The sequence below is a fragment of the Nicotiana attenuata genome, unplaced genomic scaffold, assembly GCF_001879085.1.
Source record: "Nicotiana attenuata strain UT unplaced genomic scaffold, NIATTr2, whole genome shotgun sequence".
Taxonomy (NCBI): Eukaryota; Viridiplantae; Streptophyta; class Magnoliopsida; order Solanales; family Solanaceae; genus Nicotiana; species Nicotiana attenuata.
In genome coordinates, this window is record NW_017670880.1 from 56708 (window position 1) to 78335 (window position 21628).

At 37.8% G+C, this 21628-nt stretch overlaps 3 protein-coding genes across 4 annotated transcripts; 2 read left to right on the forward strand and 1 right to left on the reverse strand.

Annotated features, from left to right (window-relative positions):
- Nucleotides 1-8858: 8858 nt before the first annotated feature.
- On the reverse strand, nucleotides 8859-12779 carry LOC109244166 (PLASMODESMATA CALLOSE-BINDING PROTEIN 5-like). Of its 2 annotated transcripts, XM_019411212.1 has the most exons (5): nucleotides 12255-12779; nucleotides 12129-12156; nucleotides 10714-10758; nucleotides 10488-10567; nucleotides 8859-9409 (listed from the first exon to the last, which is right to left on the reverse strand). In XM_019411212.1, the coding sequence occupies exons 1-4, from the start codon at nucleotides 12613-12615 to the stop codon at nucleotides 10561-10563; spliced, it is 441 nt and encodes a 146-aa protein (XP_019266757.1). In that variant the 5' UTR covers nucleotides 12616-12779; the 3' UTR covers nucleotides 8859-9409; nucleotides 10488-10560. The 2 variants fall into 2 exon arrangements, with proteins under 2 accessions (XP_019266757.1, XP_019266756.1); XM_019411211.1 differs by having other exon boundaries at nucleotides 10488-10758.
- On the forward strand, nucleotides 9120-9665 carry LOC109244161 (RING-H2 finger protein ATL79-like). Its single transcript, XM_019411205.1, has 2 exons — nucleotides 9120-9416; nucleotides 9531-9665. The coding sequence occupies exons 1-2, from the start codon at nucleotides 9120-9122 to the stop codon at nucleotides 9663-9665; spliced, it is 432 nt and encodes a 143-aa protein (XP_019266750.1).
- A 6699-nt stretch (nucleotides 12780-19478) lies between the features above and the next one.
- LOC109244162 lies at nucleotides 19479-19970 on the forward strand. The gene has a single exon (XM_019411206.1). It carries the CDS (start codon nucleotides 19479-19481, stop codon nucleotides 19968-19970), a length of 492 nt encoding a protein of 163 aa, XP_019266751.1.
- Nucleotides 19971-21628: the final 1658 nt, after the last annotated feature.

Here is a 21628-nt window from a genome sequence, read left to right on the forward strand (position 1 = left end):
CCACCACCACCACCACCACCATACACACATCTAAATTGTACTTGCAAGTTTCCCCACAAAAAGCTATCCACGCATACTCTTAGAAAGAACATTATTTTTTCTTTAGTTAGGTAGTTCTCCCGACCGTAAGACCCTTTATGAGTAAGGTATCGAAGGCATGTAAAAGTTTTATTGGCAAGAGGGAACCATTTCTCACCCAGTCCTATCCACCTTATTGTTACACCCCGACCTTGGGGAGTGCGACCGGCGCTCAACAGAGTTACCCCGATCGAGCAATCCTGCACGATGCCGTCTACCCAACTCATCCATGAATAAAGAGAAGAGTACATTATTATTTAAACAATAATAGGTCAGGTGAATAGCACTAGTTCATTTTTATTAGTTACATCATTAACAAATCTCCAAAATAATACACTATACATTCGTAGTAAAAGTGAACAGATGATACAATTACAACGAGTTTGATTTAACCTTTCCCAAACAAGATGCAACCCCCACTATGTCTACGGAGCCTCTAACAGAACCAAAAGAGTGCTAAAACAGTACCGGCAATAAGGCCTGGGCTATACCTCAAAATATTATGTACAAGGGCAAGAGATACAGGACCCCAGAGTGAAGTGAGGCTCACCAAGTCAGCTAAAAAGAGAGAGTGTGTTGCTACCACGGATCGACACCACTTGCTATGGAACCACCTGCATCCATTAAAGATGCAGCGCCCAGAAAAAGGGACGTTAGTACATATGGAATAGTATTAGTATGTAAATCTAAACACCCTCTCAATAGAACAATTAATAATAAATGGAGAAGGAAATATGAAATCAATAAGAGACTCAAATAGTAACAAAGTGTCATATTAGAGGAAAGGTAAATTTCAAGCAAGTTCAATATTTAAAGTTGGGAGACTTTTAGCACCGGCACCACCGTATTTTTAGTACGGAGTCCGATCTCTACCCGCTCGGCTAAGCCGTCTCACCCCGAGACATCCACTCGCAATACCACCATGTGCGCGACATGACGTCCGATCTTAGCTCGATCGGCTAAGTCGTCTCATCACAATATCGTGTGGTTTGACATCAATATCATCTCATATAAGGGAAAACAACTTCATCACATTAACACAAAGATTTACCCCTCATTCACTCCTACACCGGCATGTGTAATTTTAGGGTTAGGTTATTTTTACCTACCCTTCCTCGGTGACTAAATGATACTCCCAAAACATTTATTGGTATGTGAATTACACCACATTCTACGTTCTTTACTTATCATTTATTTCATTGGCACCAATGGCCGTGATACAATATCTTTTTTGGCATGTTGGCCGCACATCATATTTCATGCTCTTTTCATTCACTTTCAAATATCATCATGGATAATCAACAACAATGCTTTTCAAATTAGGACTTTCAACACACTTTTGAGCAGTTTAGAGCGTTAGGCACATGTGATTTCTTACACAATTTGACATGATAATTTTCACTAGAATCACGTTTTTAAACCATAACATATTAGCACACAACCCATACTTAAACCACATTCTCAAATAACTCAACATAAGAAGAACCTTCAGAACACATATAGAACGCATATTTATTTGGACATAGGGCTTATTCGGACTAATCAATTTAAAATAAGCAGCACGGGACTTACAAGGTCATTGTGGAGTTCAATTCTAAAAGAAGAGTTTAGCTAACATACCTCGCATTGAGCTTTAAAATTACGATGTTCTGGAATACTTAGCCACTTTGATCTATTTAGAAATATAGTAAAAGTGAACACAAATTAGGAAGGAGTTCATAGTTCCAGCTCACTTGAGCATTTTGCCAAACACTATGTATGCATTAAGGTTTCAAGGTCCTCCTATGGTATCCTTTCAACCCACTACTCAAAGTTTACTCAAAAGAGCTCAACAATCTTCCCACTACCCTTGATGGTACATGCACGTAAAATAAACAACTCCCACACCCAAGAATTTTCTTGGCTTATTACCTTTTTTCAGTTAAAATCACGAAATTGAGGGCTATTGAGTAGAACTTTACCTCTAGGATTAAGACCTAGTGAACTCTTCTTGCAAATACTTCAACTTTGAGCAAGAATTAATGATTGATGATCTTAGGAACTCCCCCTCTCACTCTATGTCACTCCTTCTCTCTAGAAATATAAGTTTTAACCTTCTAAAATTATCCCTAAGGCTGTTTTATAAGAATGTGGTTGGGTTAAAAAATTAGGAAAAATGAAGCCCCGATGCAAATCTGCAGTCGCATATGCGAACGCATAACGCTTCTGTGGTCCGCAAAATGGGCCACATAATCGACCTCTGGAACTGCTCATTTTCTGCTTCACTCTGCGACCAGTCTGCGGTTCATAGACCTATTCTGCAGTCGCATAATGCGTCGCAGAACATCCCTTCGGAAATTTTAGTTGGATTTGCAATAGATTGTGCGGCCCACAAAATGATTATGCGATCGCATAATGGACCGCATATTGGTTCTAAAATTTAGCCCAGGTTTCTGCTTCACTCCGCGACAGATCTGTGGTTCGCAAATCAGTTCTGCGATTGCAGAATTGGCCACACAAACGTCCTGCACTTCCAAAAATTTTCTTCACCTTACCAACACACTGTTCAGCCTAAAAAGCTTACGCCGTGACGAGCGAATCTCTACAATTATTAACACATAAGTCTACCTCGGCGCCACAGAAGCTCGAATTTTTGATAAAGTTTTACGGGGCCATACACCTATGTATTCGAGGGAGAGTCTGGAACCGAAAAGGACAAGGTTCCGCACATATGAGATAGGTAAAAGGTATGGGACAAGCAGTTTTTTAAAGAGCGAATTCGATCCTATATATAGTAATCTTCTTTGTTCGAAAAATGCACAGTGGAAAAGGATGCGAGTCGGCTCGGCGAAGTTATAGCCCAAAAAAAGAAGATCTAGAATAATTCCTCACATATCCTGCCAGTGCCAGTGGAACGCTCGAGTAATCAATAGTCGGCACCTCATGTCTCTTCATTGCATTTCGAGCCAAATCAATTCAGAAAATAATGATTTGACTACATCATAAACTGTTAAAGTACTAGCTAGAACACAGACTAAATTACTTGTATAATTGTGTGCAAACCAGTTGGCATAAACAAACTCATCTGGATAAATTGGATAGGCTTAGCTTCACAACTTCAAGGATATAACTTTTCATTGATTCGAGGATGTAAAGGTAATTTCAAAAGAAAAATGCACCTCTTTCCTATCGGAAAAATACAGATAATTGCATCATAGACAGGGGCGGATCCAGGGGCGCAAGGGTGTTCATCCGAACTCCTTCGTCGGAAAATTACACTGTTTATATGGGGAATATTCTTCAATCCCAACTTTAATTTCACAAATAAAATCACTCCTAACAATGTTCCTTCATTCTTTAAGCACTATCATTATTTACACTCCACTAGCAAGAATAAGATATCAATTCATCTATATTTTTTTCTTTTTCTTTTCAACTACTTTTTCCTCTTTTGCAATTTCTACTAGTGGTGTATTCTTTTACAAAACAAGTGCACCTTTCTTGCTTTCATTGGTTCCACTCAAAAGCCACCCACACTTCGTCCCTTCTTACTTCTTTTAGCGCTCATTTTACAATTAAAGTGCTTTAAGAGGTAATGCAGTGGAGGCAGTCCTTCCAGAACCGGATATGGATTCTGTGAGGGGGCGGTCATCTCCCGCAACGCAAGCACCATTGTTCGACACCACCCGAGAAGCAAAAGATTCGTCAGTCCAGGATGAAAATACATGCATAGATAGTGGTTTAATGCCAAGGCCGACGACGGAAGCTCGGGACGGAGCGGCTCAAAACAATGTCAATTAAGAACAAAAAGGGTATAGGCTTGTAATGTGGGTGTCAAATAAAAGTCTATAGGCTCAAAAGGGCTAACTAGGGATAGATTTTATTTGTGATAAGCAATAAAGCTCAAAAAACTCAAAGAAAGCCTTAATTATTTTTCAAACCGAGCATCACCTCTTTCGCTTTAACTCACATACCGGACTAGTTCTAGACACAAGTATAATACATAGACTACACAAAAACCTCGTCACACATGGCACATGACTCACTAAGGATGGTTCCATTCCGACTTTCAACTAATGCAAGTATTCACAAAGCCACGAGATATTAAGCATTAAGCACAAAGTGAACACAAGTCAAGAAAATGAGACATAGGTGTCACAAAACATGCTATCCAAGTAAGCGAGGCATCATGATCAATTTCAAGATACTACACATGCAAAGCCTAAATATGCTACTATCAAACAAGTCAAGGCGCCTAGGTTCATCATTCTTTCTCCTTTTATTCCCTAAATTCCTAATCTACTTTAAAAGAAAAAAAACTACCCGGTTCAAACTACATCCCATGAAAAAGAACCGATGCACAAAGAAAAACCACGAGGGATTATTGGTACCTAAAAAAAAAATAAAAGACATATTTTTGGATTTTTATATTTTTTACCCTTTTTTTCATTTTTTTATTGAACCTTAATCCCTTAAGAAAGCTCCACAAAATTCATCGTCGGGAAAAATCCAAATTTTTCAATTTTTTTTTGTTTTTTGTAAACAAAAATTACTACACTAAGAACGAGTACTATAACTAAGCTAACATAGCACAGAAAATCACCCAGACAATCTCCTCACCCCACACTTAAAATTGTGCAATATCCTCAATGCACACTGAAAATAACAAGAGGGTAAAAGAGACTCCCTGGTAGGCCAAAGACCGAAGCATTAGCAGCTCACGGGATACTCAGACTTCTCCCAGGTACAGTCCTTTGTGCGGGCACCCCACACTAAGTTCTAACCAAATGGCTCACTTTTGAACACGTCATGTGACTTTGCTCCCTATGCTCAAAATCCTAAAAAATAAAACAACTCTATAAAAATAATAAAAATGATAAAATAGACATAAATAAAAGAAAGCAGTAAAGTTGGGTTGCCTCCCAACAAGCGCCTAATTTAACGTCGCGGCACGACGTAAACAACTTTTTCCTCCACCCTAAACTTATAAATTTTACCCCTAACATGACATCCAGTCTGCTGCTATGCTCCTTTGGTGGGGCTATAATGATAACCAGGCCAAGTAATAATTTTTTTCACTATGCACTTCTTGGCCTTTAGATGGGGAATATAATTTTTGCTTTCTGGCACAACAAATTCAAGAATATAGGCACTCTCATCCTCACTTTGACTCCCCCATAGGCTCAGATGGCTTGATTAGTATCTCACTATCTAAACACAATGTAGAAAAATGATTGGAATGAGGTTTATTGCGCCCTAACTCATGAATTGTACTATTATTTACATCCCCATATATACACACACTCAAGTCTCCCAAAGTAATGTTATCTACTCTCTCGCATGACTCTAGAGCACTCTTCTCAATATTGGCATCATCAAGGGGAATATGGTCTAATGCTTGGTATTCTCGTTTTAGGTGCTCAATTTGGTCTGGAAGATCTTTTTCAGCTTCACACAACTCATCATTAAATTGTTGGGCGTTACACGCATCAACTTTTCCACTCAAATCTGCATCTAAGTTATGCACATCCAAGCCAAACCTATCAATTTCTTGTGCAAGTTCAACTCTCTTAGACCAGTCATTCACCAACGTTGTTAGAAGACAACGCCGTTACGCATATTCGCCTAATCGAAAATATCCATCCCAATACCAACCCTTACTCCCATATTCAAATTCAGATTTCCAAGAGGTCAGTCCATGACAAGCCCAAAAATTCGGGCCATAAAAGTCTTCCGTCAACCAAGCGTCTTTGTCAATAACATTACCTCCGGATATTTCATCCCCAAATGTCATGTTGCGAGAACTAGAAACACACTAAGAGAAAAGTCAAATAGTTATAAAAATAAATATATATACCAAAAAAAAAAAAATAGGACAAAATTAAAAGTCCAATCTAGAAAAATAGCTAATTTCTAAGTCCCCGGCAACGGCGCCAAAAACTTGTTAAGATAAAAGTAAAAGTCTAATTTAGAAACATATTTAATTTCTAAGTCCCCGGTAACGGCGCCAAAAACTTGTTGCGGCCAAACGCACACGCAAGTATACGCGGTCGTCAAGTAATAAAGCGATTAAAAGTCGGATGTCGATCCCACGAGGACTTGTGATTAACTATTTACTAAATTAGACTATCCTAATTATCTAAACAAGAATTAAACCTAGAAATATTTGATTCTAAACTAATTAAATAAAGAAATATAAATAATGAACTTTAAACAGAAAAAGAGCAAATTTTTATGATATCAATGTAATGAAAACGATCTAGGGTTATGGGCTATCTAACATTCCTATTGTATTCTTCAATTGAATTGACTAACTAATTTATCTAGTTTATTGGTTGACAGGGTTAATATTGCTCATAAGAATCTGTCGAGTACTTACTCGCTTATTCAAGCTAACCTAACGCCTATATGTTTATGGAGTTAGAATTAACAAGAACGCATTTATAATTCCTGTAAATCAACCAAGCAAGGCAATTAGGTATATGTCTATCCTAACCACGAATCCCTTATCCGATGCCCAAGTTCAAGAACTTGCTCTATTCAATCCTATATGCAATCTAGAATTCCCACTTTTGAGTTCAACTCTAGATTCGTAGATAGTATTCAATTGGTGATCAAGCAATCAAATAATTAAGTGCAGGATTAAATAAATAAACCAATATGATAAACTAAGCAATCAAAATCAATATCCGAATAACAATAGTCATGAAAGTACCACAACCCTAGAACTTGAAGTTTAGCTCTACATAGACATGTTAGCAAAACAACAAATCATACAAAGAAACATAAAAAGACTAAGTAGGTGGAAGAAAAGATGAAACTCGGCCTCCACGGCGGCTCTGTGCTTGTGTTTTCCTCTCAAAAACGTCCTCCTTCAAAATAAGTTTAGGACCCCTTTTATACAAGTTGGGACCGTGTAGAACCGAAATAACCTTGTCCCGCGCAAAATAGGAAAAGTCCCGTAATGGAGGTCCACGCCTTCGCGATGGCCTTAGCACTAAAAGCAGTACGTTTCTTTTCAATTTGCTGATTCGCTGCCTAACTTTCAATTCCTTTTCTCATTCTCGTTTCTTGCCTTCTTTCAATTGTTCTCTCCTTTTGTGTTCTTTAATCCTTCCTTTGATTTCAAGAGATATTGATTTGATTCTTTAACCTTTTATCTCCACTAATTAAATAATTATAACTCCATTCTTGTAGGGTATAACACATAAAATCTCTATTTTGCTTCCAATGTCGTCTTCAACGTACCTACACATAAAATAAACTCAATTAAGCACAAATATAGTATAGTTTAACAGTAAAGCACCAAAATATAAGGTAAGTAATGCACTAAAAATATATAATTTTAGCCAAACATCACAAATCAAACCAAATCATAGTCGGGTTTTTTTTTCTCGGTTTGACTCGGATTATCGGGTTGATGCGGTTTGTCGGTTTCCTTTGTACACCCGTACATGTGACTATGGTACTGGTAATGCCATGGTTTGTTATGTATAAAAATAGTATTGAATATGGTGTATAACTAATACATATATTTGTTATATATAGGTTGAAAAGCACTACCAAACAAAAGATTACTAATATCAAAACAAATACATAGTATTATTTTCCTTAACACATCCTACCACATAAAGGAATTACAGTACGCTTATATACATAGAATCTATGTGGTCCTTCTATCCAAGACGTAATGAGTCGATATCAAGGTGCTAACAATTTTGTCAAGTAGAGTTTAGGATGAGAATAGCACTTCCATTACAGAGAAAGAAAAAATTGTAAAATATTATTTGTAAATTATTACCCTTTCTATTTATTCTTTTTTTGTTCTCCAACATTTTCACGGAGTACTACCGCATAGCCGCGTTTATTTTAATAGAACACCTTTTCAGATAGCAAGTAATTTGTCTAAAGGGAAATTACCAGCTATGTCCATTTATAAGTTGCTCATTACAAAAATTGGTCAATTGATAAAATATTACTAATATTAGCCAAATTAGCCAATTAGCTATTTGTAGCAAAACAATATCAAATTTTTGCTTTGTTTTGAGTGGGTGTTATTAGAATAGATTGGGCACAACTTAAGGAGCTTGAATCTCAGTTTTGAGATGATTTGGTGAAGTTTTGAGGTGGTTTGAATTGAAAATTCGAAGTAAAAACTGAACATGAAAAAAATGATATGTGTAGCATTTGTGTATCACATATGTATCATATTTGTATCAATTGTGTATCACATGTATATCCATGTATACCTGTGTGTGTGATACATGCGTGCTACATGTTTGATACATGTGTCGCAGAAGGCTTTTTTGAACTCGATTTAATTACGAATTTTGATACAAAACCAGTCCAAAACACCCCCAATCTTCCTCAAATTTTGTATATTGACTTATCTATATATTTTCAATGAATTTCAACTTCCCATTGAAAAAGTTCCTTTTTTGTTTAGATTTTTGAAATATTGTATAGATTTTTATATTTCATCACCTTATTTGCTACCCCGTCCATGAAATTTCCTTTCCGTCTTGTATCTAATGTTGCTAATCACGCTTAAAAATATGGAAGGTGATTTTTGCATGTGATTCTTTGAGAGAAAGAACCCTATTATTTGGTTTTTCAATTTTTATTGGCTAGTTTTGGTAAGTCTATGACTAATGGCTAGAGGTTGGTAAGTTGAGATTTATTTGGGACATTTGTGTAAGTTTCCCTTGTCTAAACGTGTGTCAATTTATTGGATTACTTCCATATTCAGGCTCTTACAGTGGAACTCGGCCTCCTTTAAGGGCCAAAAACTGAACAAGAAGAACTAGGAAAGTAACCATTCAATAGAACCCACGTCCGAATCCCAGTCAAATTGGGCATATCTTCTTCAATTCTATATAATCTAAGGTGTAGACATAAACATAGTAGCCTCAATCCTAAATCCTTTCTGTTCATCACTCTATTCTATTGTATAATTTTCCCACCTGCTGCTGGTTCTTTTCCTTGAATCAAATTTGCTACTGTATTTCACTAATACCACATTGAGACCAAGAAAATCCAACCAATTATTAGTCCAACAAAACATGTCACACCCTAATCATCTACCCTACAACAATGGAAATCCACGATATGTCCCGAATGCACCAGTTAATCTCTTTTACTGGCAACCTTGGAGACGTCAACTACATAATTCTCAGCAAACAACAATGCCAGTGGCATTATCAGTGCTTGATGATAACTATAGCTACGAAAGGAATCGAATATTGTCAATGTACCTAAAAATAAGAATGCATTATATTCCTGTGATGGATATAGATCTTGACGAGTGTCCAAACCGAGGAGCTGATGATGAGGAGCCAGAAACATGTGCAATCTGCATAGTAAGTAACAAAGCAAAAAATCCCATAAATTTTTGTTCTTTTTATTAAATAAGCAGTTGATTATATAGAGTTTGACTATTTTTTCTATGCTAACTGAGTCATTGGTTTTGCCAGCTTGAGTATCAAAATGGAGATATCATAGGGAAACTTCAATGTGAACATGAGTTTCATCTGGACTGCATCAAGAAGTGGCTGCTGAAGAAAAAAGTTTGTCCGTTGTGTAGAGCTTCAGCGGACACATTTATTTAGTACAATCTTTAGTATTAATATTTGTAATCTTTATTCATCATCTAAGTTTTTCCCATTTTCTTTTTCAAACTTGTCTCTGTCTAACCTGTTCATAAGTCATGTGTAAGGCACAATCATTGTTCTTGTTGTTTCTTCTTGCTTTGATAGAATGCAGGCAAGTTAAAAGAAATTGCCTTCTTAACCCTAAACTTAAAATTTGAAGATTTCGACACCTTGACCTGACCTTTTGAGCTAGTCTGATTGGTATGACGAGACTATGAGTTAAACTTGATTCCAAAGGGCCACCTTGAACTCAAGTTAATGAAGATATGTAACAGCTCAACCCACTAGCGATATTGTCCGCTTTGGGCCTAGGTTCCGACGGCTTTAAAATGCGTCACTAGGGTATAAGGCTTGTTTACTTATATACCCAGCATCTCTCCGTGTTTTGTCGATGTGGGATTCGCCTAAGGTATCACATACATCCCCCCCCTCGCTGAGGTTTGCCCCACCATCGTGCAAGGTTGCACGCGGAGTAGCTCTGATACCATATGTAACAGTCCAGCCCACCACTGATATTGTCCGCTTTGAGCCTAGGCCTGCACGGCTTTAAAACGCATCAGTAAGGTATAAGACTTATTTACTTATACACCCAACATCTCTCCAATGTTTTGTCGATGTGGATTCGCCTAAGGTGTCACAAGATAGAAACTAAAAGGCAGACTATCAATTCATTTCAAGTATCAGTTTGCCTTGCCTAAGCAATGACAAACAGAGACAATTCACAATTCACAAAATATTCCAAAAAGAGAAACTTGAATTTCTAAAATTTGGATTACATACTGTTTAATGCTGGAGAGCCCGTGGAACAACATCAGCAACCTGGAGCTTTTGAACTTCTCTACGAAAAACTTGTTTACACTCTACAGTACAAACAATGGAGTTAAAACTTGTATGACCTCACAAAATTAGTAGAGTTGCGGACAACAGATTAATAGCCATCAACTCGAAAATCCAACTACTGAGTGTAGAAGTGCTGCTACTTATATCTTCAGAAGCTGAACCTAACCCCGTAGTTATTGATCCATTAAAGCTTCCACTACTCCTACTCAAGCTGCAAGAGTAAAGCAGATCGTTTATCTCAAAAGCTGAAGAATAAGATACAGCAGAGTTTCAAGAATGTCCTTTCAGAGGACTTTGGCAAAAAGGACTTTTCGGAACAATTGGCAAAGAAAGCTACAAATACAATTTGCAAAGTTTCTATCTTTTATTATATTTACAAAGTTAACTATGATTCAAATGAGTATCTATATTAATAATAGGAGGATGTAACAACTTTTGACACCATCCTTTCAATTAGCACCATGCTCAAATACCTGACCAATATCTCGCGTGATGATGTGCTTACTAAAGTTTCAAAATAACATGGTACGGGGAGCATATGTTTATTCATCCATTCATGACAAGTAGTAAGCAACAAGAAGAGATCATCAAAAGCCAAGCCAAATTAACAAAGTTTGAGCAAATGCAGTAGTAATAGATAATTCTTCTTCAATTCTGATGACAAATTGACATTGCAGTATATGAATCGAGACATTCTAGAAAGTATCAATCACATAGGTGAATTCAAAACTTACGGTCAAAAGATATATATATATATATATATATATATATATATATATATATATATATATATATATATATATATAGTGTGTGTGTGTGTGTGATTGATCTATTACATATGTGTATTTAGAATTTCTTTTACACAACGTATTCATGGTTTGAGCCAAAGTAGTAGGTTCGGTTGAACCCGTAGAATTCGCTGGACAAATCTACTATGTTGGTACCGTAAAAATAGCACGGGTTAGCCAATTTTCGGACTGGTCATTCAAAAATAGCCAGCGTTTGCATAGTCATTGAAAAACAACCATTATTTTGCTGCAACACGGAAAGTTCCAACATAATATATTGGAGATTGGTGCACCTGTGTATGAACTCCCAGCATATTATGCTGGAACTCCAACACGTGGAAAGTTACAGTATAATATACTGGTGCTCCAATCTCCAGTATATTATGTTGGACCGGTATATTATACTGGAACTCCTGTATACTTATATGGAGTTCTAGTATATTATATCGGAATATTTTTCCGGATTTCGAACAATGTTTTTGTTCAGATTTATCTTTACATGAAAAGTGGCTAAATTTCAATTACTTTTTAAACTGTGGCTATTTTTGAATGAACACCTATAAATCTGGCTAGTTTTGAATTTCTCCCCAATTACCTTCATCTCGACTGGTATATAACTGAATTTATAATATACACACATATATTGGTGCTAAGTTTGAAAACATCAACAACAAAAAAAATGTTGTGGGTGCACTAGTACTACCCACTGAATTAAATTTCAAAATTCCAGATCTACAACCGCCTTTTTCTGAAGTTAAACTAAACATCTATTACCAGATATTACAGTAATTACCTCGATGGAAATTTACAACCATTATGACCTGAAAATTAAAAAACAGAAAATTAGAAAAGAAAAAAAAAAAAACAGGCACGAACTATGTTATGAAATTATATTAAAATGCAAGTTAATAATACTCACTGGGATTAAGAGAAGTGAGAGCAGCTGAGTTTGCGAAATTACAGCTATCATCGGTCATGCCATGTTTAAGGAAGTAATCATTGAAGGCAAACGACGCCGTTCGCAGGATATCGGAAGCGTCGTAGCACGGCCCACCGGTCTGAATAGGCCCACAACTAGCACCACCTGGCCCACAAGCCCAATCTATAGCGGACTGTAGAGCAGCATCATCAGCGTTGTTCTTTGCCACACACCATAACTCCACCGTCGCTCCTCCGCCGTCATCGCCGCCGCGGGCGACGCTGCTGTCTCCGGCTGCACAGAGGACAGAGATTAGAGATAATACAATGAGAGAAAAGGAGAATTTGGGAGACATTTTCATGGGGTTATAGGGATTGATTAGTGAAAACTTGGGGATTTTTTGAGAGAATTGCAGTCAATATTTGACTGTTTATTGAGATTCGAGAATGATGAGAAGTGAAAAAGGGTACTATTAGATTATTGGAAAAAGATGATTCAGAGGCGACAAATCCACAGAGATTAGTACAAAACATACTCAGTATTCTAACTGTGGAGGAAGACTGGTTTCCAGTAGCATTTTCTGGAATCCAGAGTGTTCCTTGTCAGCTTTCTTTGTATGTTGCATTTTGAAATTGAAGATTGGTGGAAAAAAATAAAAATTATTTTCATTTTATTTTATCTTTCTTTAAGATAGTTGGATACCGTGTCAAAATAGGCTGGCACAGCCCAACCCAAGTTTTAAGGATCATGAAATTTGATCGGTTAGGATGGTTGGCCCCATTTTCGAAAGTTAGCTAGCCCAACCCAGTTCTAAGCGGGCCGCAGGTTAGGACGGGCTAGCCCTCCACCTTTTTCAATCTTTTTAGTTTGCAAGAACTTTTTTTCCAATCTAAAATTCTGAAATTTATTAGCATTTTTCATATTTGATGATGTATAAGTAAGTAAAAACTGTAAAAACACAAATTTTTATCAGACAATATTTTAATATTACATAAGACTTTACAGTATTAAAAAAAATTGACTCTATTTGCAAAGATGGTTTAGTTGTTAATAAAACTTTAAATTATTAGCTAAATAAATCAACCAATAATTGAAATAAAGGAAAAGACACTTCACAAAAAGAAACTTTAACTCAAGCCATGGACAAATGCAAATCAAAATATACCTATCCAATAGTCACATAGATATAAAATAGGGTTAACGGAAAAAAAAAAAGGTTAAAAGATTCCCAATAAACCAATATGAACTGAATTATTCTACTTTGTTGAAATAAATTTTGTTGCATTAACAGAGTGTTAAGACATGTACGTGTTTGCAACAAATTTTTTCGTGATACAAAAAAAATATACTGCAATCACAATATAAATATGAAGAAATATAGTTTTATTAATAAAATGATGCGGGTACAATTCTGTTTCTCCTTGATTCTTCTCTCCTTATTATCTCTAGGATTCGAGGGCTGAAGCAGCGTGTTTCTTGAACATAAGAAACATAGTTTTATTAATAAAATGATGCGGGTACAATTCTGTTTCTCCTTGATTCTTCTCTCCTTATTATCTCCGGGATTCGAGGATTGGAGCAGCGTGTTTCTCGAACATAGGATACATTCATGAGATGTATTTGATCTCAATAAAATTATGTTGTGGATCTTCTTGAAGTATTTGATTACCAAGAATTATCCGGCCACCTCTTGATCTCTTTGTGAATATCCCGTGAGTTTATGGGATTTTTTAGATGATCTCCATTTTTGAGATGCTTTTTAAGGGAATATGTTACCCTTTTTATAAGAGTAACCAAGGGTTAGGGTAGAGTAGACACCAAGTAACCCTAATGTACCCTTGGACTTGGATAACATAATTGGGCTTGTTTGTAGGTGCCCAATTTAACGTTCTAGCCCAAATATAATTGAAGTCTTAATCCAGTAAATTTTTAATGTCTACAGTACGAAAACACTGAACTAATTCTTATTACAAGATTAAAAAATATATAAATTTCAAGCAAATTCATTACAAAAAACCATATCCTAATAACTCAACTCAAAAGACTCATTTGATTAAGGGGTCGTTTGGTTTGAATACGGCTTATGCTGGGATAAGTTATGCTGGGATTAGTTATGCTGGAATTAGTTATTCCGGTATTATTTTTTATCCACTGTTTGGTATGTTGCATTAAAAATGACAACTGCATAATTTCTTAGAAGAAGGTATAAGTTATCCCGGCACTAATTACCCCACCCTCTATAAGGTATAAGTTATCCCGGTACTAATTTTAATCCCTAGATAACTTATAACAGGTTTGCTCACCAAACAAAGTATTAAGGTGGTATTAATTTTTTATACCAGCACTATACCTTCTTATACCTCATACCAAACGACCCCTAAGTATTATATGTAATAAGACTTGTCGTTTTAACTCTTTCTTAGTTTTTCTATTTTAAAATTTAATTTAATTTAAATCTTTTTTGACTCATGGGCTGGCCTCGGCCTAGCCTTAGTCAAGCCTGAAGGGCCGTCAGTCTAACTTGAGTTGGGCTTATAAGCCTCACTTTTAACGGGTTAGAAATTTTTTACCCAAATAACATAGTGGATTGGGTTGATCTCATGGGCCAAGTCCATTTTAATGGCTCTATGGACATGCGATATGTGAGAAATGAAAAAGGGGGGGGGGGGTAATTTCACGACACGTCAAACATATACACTATATTTATCATTCGTAGCTATACTTTTAGCAAATTTATCACTCGTAGCTATATTTGAATTTTATATATAGCAAATCCATAAATCAAGAGATTAATTAGTTTGAACTGAAATAAGAGAGCAACAAGCTCACGTAACTCAGTTGGTTAGAGCATTTGCTTAGTTAATAGAGGTCTTGAGATCGATTCTCCGCTAAAATATTTTATTTTTCTCTATTTCTGTATTCGCCTTGGTTGTATTCATTGCGCGTATGAATACAATCGATACGAATATGGTTGGTACATGTTGTATCGTTTATATAAACTACATGTTGTATCATTTATATATACCCTTGTATTTTGCCTTGATTGCAGTTGATACCTGATTTGGTCGTTGTGTGAATGAATACAATTGCGTAAACGAACACAGTTGATACATGTTGTATTTGTTGCGCGAACAAATACAATTGACACATGATGTATTCGTTGCGCGTTTTAATACAAGTAATACAAACTGGTAATAATTAAACAATAGCTACAAATGGTAATTATGCAAACTATAGTTACTATGCTCTAAACTATAGTGCTTTATGAAAAACAAAAAAAAGGCATTCGTTGAGATTTGAAATTTTGAACATGCACTTTAAGTGATGTTGGCTGAAATGCAATTACTTACTAGGCTACATGAAAAAGTTCGAAATAAATGTCAAATCACACCACAATTTTGCTACGGAGAAAAATCGTTGGTAGAAGAGACATATTTGAAACAGAAGATAACGATTTATATATGCAAATCAAGTTAGGAGCAAATTTGAATTTTTTTCTAAAATAATGAATATGGTGTCACAAACTATAAAAAATTCAGTATGTTCAACATAGTCCAAAGAGAATCTTCAAATTAATATTAATTCTTGATCATTTGCGGTAATGAATTCCACTTCACTTCCTTTACCAACGTGTTTCATCTAGATTTTACTAGTTATTTAAAGGAAAAGAATTTGATTAAAATCATATTTGGATTGAATTATAGTTATCCTCTTAAAGAGGATTTTCTTGATTTCGTTCATATCTATATGATCACTAAGCGTTTAATTTTAATTTGTTTCATCAAAGTTAAATCATAACCTTTTTATAATAATATTAACATAATCTTCTCCGATCAATAATGTGAAACTGTATGTTACAAGAACAACTCCCATGGCTCGAAAAAGATTTACCTGTAAAAAAAGGATTCCATGAGATTACTAGTAGTGATTTTGTTTACATCTCCCTTATTTGTGGCTCATCCATATGGAGATTTGATAGACGATGTTTGCCAAAAGACTAATGACCACAACTTATGTGGTCAATCTCGAGCAGATCCTAGAAATGCTTCTGCTGATAAAAAAAGACTTGACGCAGATTATGATTCAATTGTCTCAAATTATATTAAAAACACGAAAACTCTTAGCGAAATGCCTGTTCACCTTTTTTAGCCCTTTAAAATAGCTTTTGTATTAGATAACATTGTAATTTAAGTTACTTTCCTATTATTTGGGATATTTTGTTTACCTCGAAAAATGTGAGTAACAATTAAAGGTGATTTGTGGTTTTAAAGATATGTGATTTATTCCAATACTAGTGAATATACAAATAATATTAGGTTTAAGTAAGAAGAATTGATGAACCAAACCAGTGTTGTTAGAGCAACAGGGACCTCGAGCTCGATTGTCTCGGGGGCTTCAAGGTGAGTTAAGAGCAAATAAAGTATGAACAATAAAGTAAAACAATAAAGCTGAAGAACAATTGTGGAGCACAGTAAACGAGAAAAGCAGAGTAGAATGTTATATTGCAGTGAATAAGATGATCTTTACAAATGATTGGATCCCCTTTATATAGAAGGGGAAAATCCTAACATGGTACATTAAATTTCCAATTACGGTAAAGAATTCTATTGTTACAGCTGTATAACAACCTCGTACGGACTCGTACTATTTAGTACAAATCTTATCCCTTAATTTATACCCTGATCCACGTGTCCTTGAAAAATTCCCTCTCTTTCTTGAGTGTCATCGAAATTGTACTGTCCTTGAGGCAGATTATGACGGGTCTCCGATTTGCTTCTCGAGGTGTGCATATCCCGGCCGGGTTCGATTCTTACTTCGAGCTTCCGAACTCGAGCTCGGGGAATGATCAATTCTTCTAAATCGATCTCTCCGATTTAGACCGTATACAGATAGTCCCCGCGTTTCTTAGAATGAAATGACACGAAATGATTTGAATTCCCGAAGTCCTTTATGATGGCATCACTCTTATGACGTAAGCGTTGAAATGACCGAAGCGTTTCGTCGGTTCTCTTCCCTAATAGCATTAAATTTACGTCAAAGCCGGTCTATCATCAATAATAATGAACCGTCGCCGCCTTCCTCTATATATACTTATTTTCTCTTCTCATTAAGAACTTTTCCACCTTGCAACACCTATTTTCCTCTATACGTTTCCCTTTCACCACCAGTTCCCCCGCCGTATTAGCTCAAAACCTCGCTGGTTTATTCATTTCTTCCTTCTTTTTCTAAAGAATCGATGGCAAAAACTTCCAAGTCCGTTCCTCAGAATGAAGGAACCTCCACTTCTACTTCTCGTCCGGTTGGTGGTAAATCGCCGGCGCTTCATGAGATCGTACCGAGCAATTTTTCCTTGAAAAAGGACTTTATAGTCGAGAACCCTCCCGACGTCCCCGGCCGTCGTGAGCATGTATCGAGATACATAGAGTCAACTGAGAAAAAACACCTTGATGCTGTGAGGAGAGAGTGTAAATGGGAAGAGAAGGTCGTTATGCAAATACCTTCTCGTGAGGAGGACATCACAACTTACTTGGAGGGGTTCCTGAGTGTGTATACATACCCCTTTACGTTGGGTCCCCTCGACCCGCTTGGCTTGAATTCTGCCAAAGATATCAAGTTACCCTGGGCTAGATTCATTCGTCCTTTTGGCGGATCGAAATAATGATGAGGTTCTTCACCGAAAAGGCCGGTCTCGAGTTCACCCTCAGCCGCCTCATCCGATTATATCCACCTCAACATTTTCGAGGTTTAATCAAACTCCAACGCCCATCAACCAAGTTCTTCTTCTCCAGTAACGACGAAGGCAATGATCAAGGTTGGATGAGCCGGTTCATCCGGGTGAGGACCATCGATGTTATTCCCAAGGAGTTCTTGTCGTTCCCCGAGAAATGGAACTTCGAACGTGAGTGGAATTCTTTGCTTTAGTTCTTTTCCATAATTTTGCTAAACTTCGCATAATTATTTCTTTCTTTTTTCCGCAGCGGATCCGTGGATGCCTAATGCGGTCCTCGACCTCGAGGACTGGGTTAGCAAACTAGCTGTTACTTCAACATACGGCAAACGCAAGTGGCGAGACTTGTCTAAGGGAAAGTGGGAAGCAAAACACCACGGTACGCGTCATAATGTTTTTTTCCTAATTAAGAACATTCTTCATTTGACCTGATTCCTCTACCACAGGTATTGGTGAGTTCCTCGAGATGAGGCCGCCCCCTCCCGGGGAGGAAGTAGGATCTTCGGCTCCAAAGCCAAAGGAGGATAACAAGAGAAAAAGGTCCTCGAAGAGCGAGGACACTCAAATCCAAGCAGAGCCCGCTCGTAGGCGCGAGAAAAGCGTCGTCATCAACATGGATATTGACTCGGTCCACCAGTACATGGACGATGATGGTGACGAGATGGAGGGTTCGAAGTTGGTGACTCGAACCAGGAAATCTTCCGAGGCTATCAAGACTGCGAGATCGGGGCCCCTAGCCTCGAGGAAAGAACTTTAAAAGATAAAGAGGATAAAGGCCCTGCACCACCTGACGTGGTAACTGCTTCTCAAAATTCTGGGAATACTCCAAATGGAGCAAGCTTCGAAGCTCCTTTGCCTGAACAGAGCGCCTCGGGTGATCTCCCCGAGGCCATGACAGCAGGTCATTCCCCGTCATTTCCAGCCTTCTCCGAGAATGCCATTATGGATGCTCAAAATTTGAAGACGTCCGAGCTAGGCGGAGTCCCGAGTGAAAACGACCCCTTCCAGGGTTGCTTTGCTGGGGTCGATAAGGCTGACCCATTGGGTGCGAGCTCAATCTTCGAGGAGGCTCAACGTCTTTGCTCAATTGTATGTTTTTAGTGACACTGCAATTTCTCCAATGCCATACTTTTCTTCGTTTGTCTAATCGATCATTCCTTTCCTTTATGTAGTCCTTCGACAAATAGAAAACCGAATTGCGTCATTGTGAAGCCGAGTCGCGTAGAGCTTCGAATGAGGAGAAAACCCTTAGGCTTCTCCTTGACGAAAAGGAGGAAGAACTGAAGCATCTTCGATCGGAGTTGACCAAAGCTCGTGAATACGAGAGTGAGTTAGAAAAGTAGGTAACCTCTGTTCTGAAAAAATACGGGCTACCCCTCCCGTCTTCGGAGGCTAATACTTCCATTTCTCAGCTGCAGCAAAAGCTAGACATGATTGGGCAGCTCCAGGGCGAGGTGGATCAAGTTCGATCCAAGTGCAATAAATGGAAGGCGAAGATGGACACCCTCGTTGTGGCTAAAAATGATGCACTTGCAAAGGTATTATCTCCCGAGGTTCAACTTTGGAATGCTCAAGGGAGCAACTTGGTTCAGGCTAGCAGAATAGCCGAGCTCGAGGCTGGTCTTGCGAAGGCCAAGGCCAAAGTTGTGGAAGTTAGGGCCGAAGCCAGAGAAATACAAGACAAGGCTGACAGGACGGTGGCCATCTATTTGAAGGATGCTACCGATGCTCAGATGGAGTTGAAGGGGGCTTCCGACCGAGAGAAAAGAAGCAATGACTATGCCCGATGCCGATCCCGGAGAGAGACCCTCGAAGAGGTCCATGCTAAGGGCTTCGATCTTTCCGAGGAGATAAAGCAAGCTAAGGAAGATGAGGCTGATACCAAATTTATCCTTTCCTCCGACGATGATGATGACGTCGAAGATGATGAAGAGAAGGAGGTTGTCGAAGAAGCTACCCCCGAGGAAGAGGTTGGTCCCAGGAAGTGACAGGTCCGGGGGGGAATGCCCCTCTGGTGTAGGTAGAACTTTTTCTATCTTTTGTAATTTTGGCTTTGTAGGACTCCTGTGTAATTTCGTTTTGTATATAAAAAAGGAAAGGTGTTTTCTTGATCGTTTGCCTTCAATTTTTCTTCAAAGTTTTCTTGATTTTTGATACTATAATCTCTGAGCATTGATTCAAATTTGGGGTAGAGTAGACCCTCAAGTTTTGTGTTTCGATCAACGATCGATAATAGGTTACCACTTAAGGTTCGATCTTCAAGCTAAGTTTTAGCTCGAGACTTTTGAGTCCAAGCTAGGTAAGGTCTCGAGCATGGTGTGCTTTGGTCTTAAGCTCTTTAAGTATTGGCCCTTAGGCTCTTTAGGTTGTCCTTTAGGCTCTTTTAGGTGGCCCTTAGGCTCTTTAGGTAGGGCCAATTTGATCTCTAAAATGGCTATAAATATTTCCCTCTTTCTGGCTAAATACTTAGTGAAAATTTTAGTATGCCTTAGCATGTATTTTTTGTATTCATATTCGTTCAATTTTTTCGAAGGTTCGATTGATTGGAACCTCGTTTGTAATTTGATATGCAACGTTAATCGAATACCTCATGAGGTTTTTCCGAAGGCTGATGTTATTGAAGCCTTCATATTATTCGAGGGCTGATTTTATCGAAGCCCCTTATAATTTGCTTTTGCCGATGGTAGCCTGATTTAACCATTTTTTGAAGTATCTGGAGGCATTTTAGTTTTATGGCCGGAGTCGGACGTCTCCGAGCCACATTATTTCGGCCGTAGCCTTTTCATATGACTGTAGTCTTTAGTCCCCGAGTGTGATGGCCTTGGCCTTAATATGGGGATGCCTCTTTGAGGTCTTGTGAGCTTGAGTGTGCCTCTTTGAGGTCTTATAAGTTTGAGTGTGCCTCTTTGAGGTCTTATAAGTTTGAGTGTTCGATGACTCGATGTGTCGATTATCGATGACACTCCCCGAGTATTCGGGTGCATTTCGGGGTTTTGGCCCTTGAGCCGCTAAATGTGAAAATAGTAGACTTCTTTGAGGCACAAAGTATTTTGATATAATAATAATGCTTCTTCAAATAATTGATACATGCGTACATGTTTTGCCGCTGGGGGCTCGACTATTCTACATGGACACGGTTCATTTGACCGTTTGGCCCATTATAACATTCCCATATCGAGGCCCTCCTTGGCATGAATTTCTTTCTTCGAGAATGCATTCTCCGAGGATGATGCCCCTCAGTGTTCCAGGTTGATTGAAAAGAAGCCTTGAATACTTGTTGAATATTCCTTAGGTAGAATATAGGTGTTGCCTCGTTAAAAACCTTGCCGGTGAAACCCATTTAGGATAAAACCCGATCTAAGGGAAAAGAGTGCAATGCATACTTTAAAACCCAAGGTCTTCGAGCTGAAAGGTGCCTCGATGTTTCCAATCGAACATCTGCAAGGAGTTAGTTTTAAATACAAATGGAAAAGGGGAGAAGTTCATACCTCAGCAGTAATAGCGTTTGAGCAATGATACATTCCAATTGTTTGGTAGTTGCTCGCCTTCCATTGTGGTATGTTTGAAGGATCCTTTCCCTACGACTCCGAGGACACGGTACGGTCCTTCCCAATTGGGGCCTAGTTTCCCTTTGTTTGGGTCTCGA

Excerpts from the sequence above, each read along its gene's own strand:
- LOC109244166 (XM_019411211.1), bottom strand. The coding sequence starts at position 12,615 with ATGAAAATGTCTCCCAAATTCTCCTTTTCTCTCATTGTATTATCTCTA. Across the intron at positions 12,157-12,254 it reads TCTCACTTCTCTTAATCCCA|GTCATAATGGTTGTAAATTT; the intron begins GTGAGTATTATT and ends TTTAATTTTCAG. Across the intron at positions 10,759-12,128 it reads GGTTGTAAATTTCCATCGAG|CTTGAGTAGGAGTAGTGGAA; the intron begins GTAATTACTGTA and ends TTACTCTTGCAG.
- LOC109244162 (XM_019411206.1), top strand. The coding sequence starts at position 19,479 with ATGGACACCCTCGTTGTGGCTAAAAATGATGCACTTGCAAAGGTATTA.
- LOC109244161 (XM_019411205.1), top strand. The coding sequence starts at position 9,120 with ATGTCACACCCTAATCATCTACCCTACAACAATGGAAATCCACGATAT. Across the intron at positions 9,417-9,530 it reads AAACATGTGCAATCTGCATA|CTTGAGTATCAAAATGGAGA; the intron begins GTAAGTAACAAA and ends TGGTTTTGCCAG.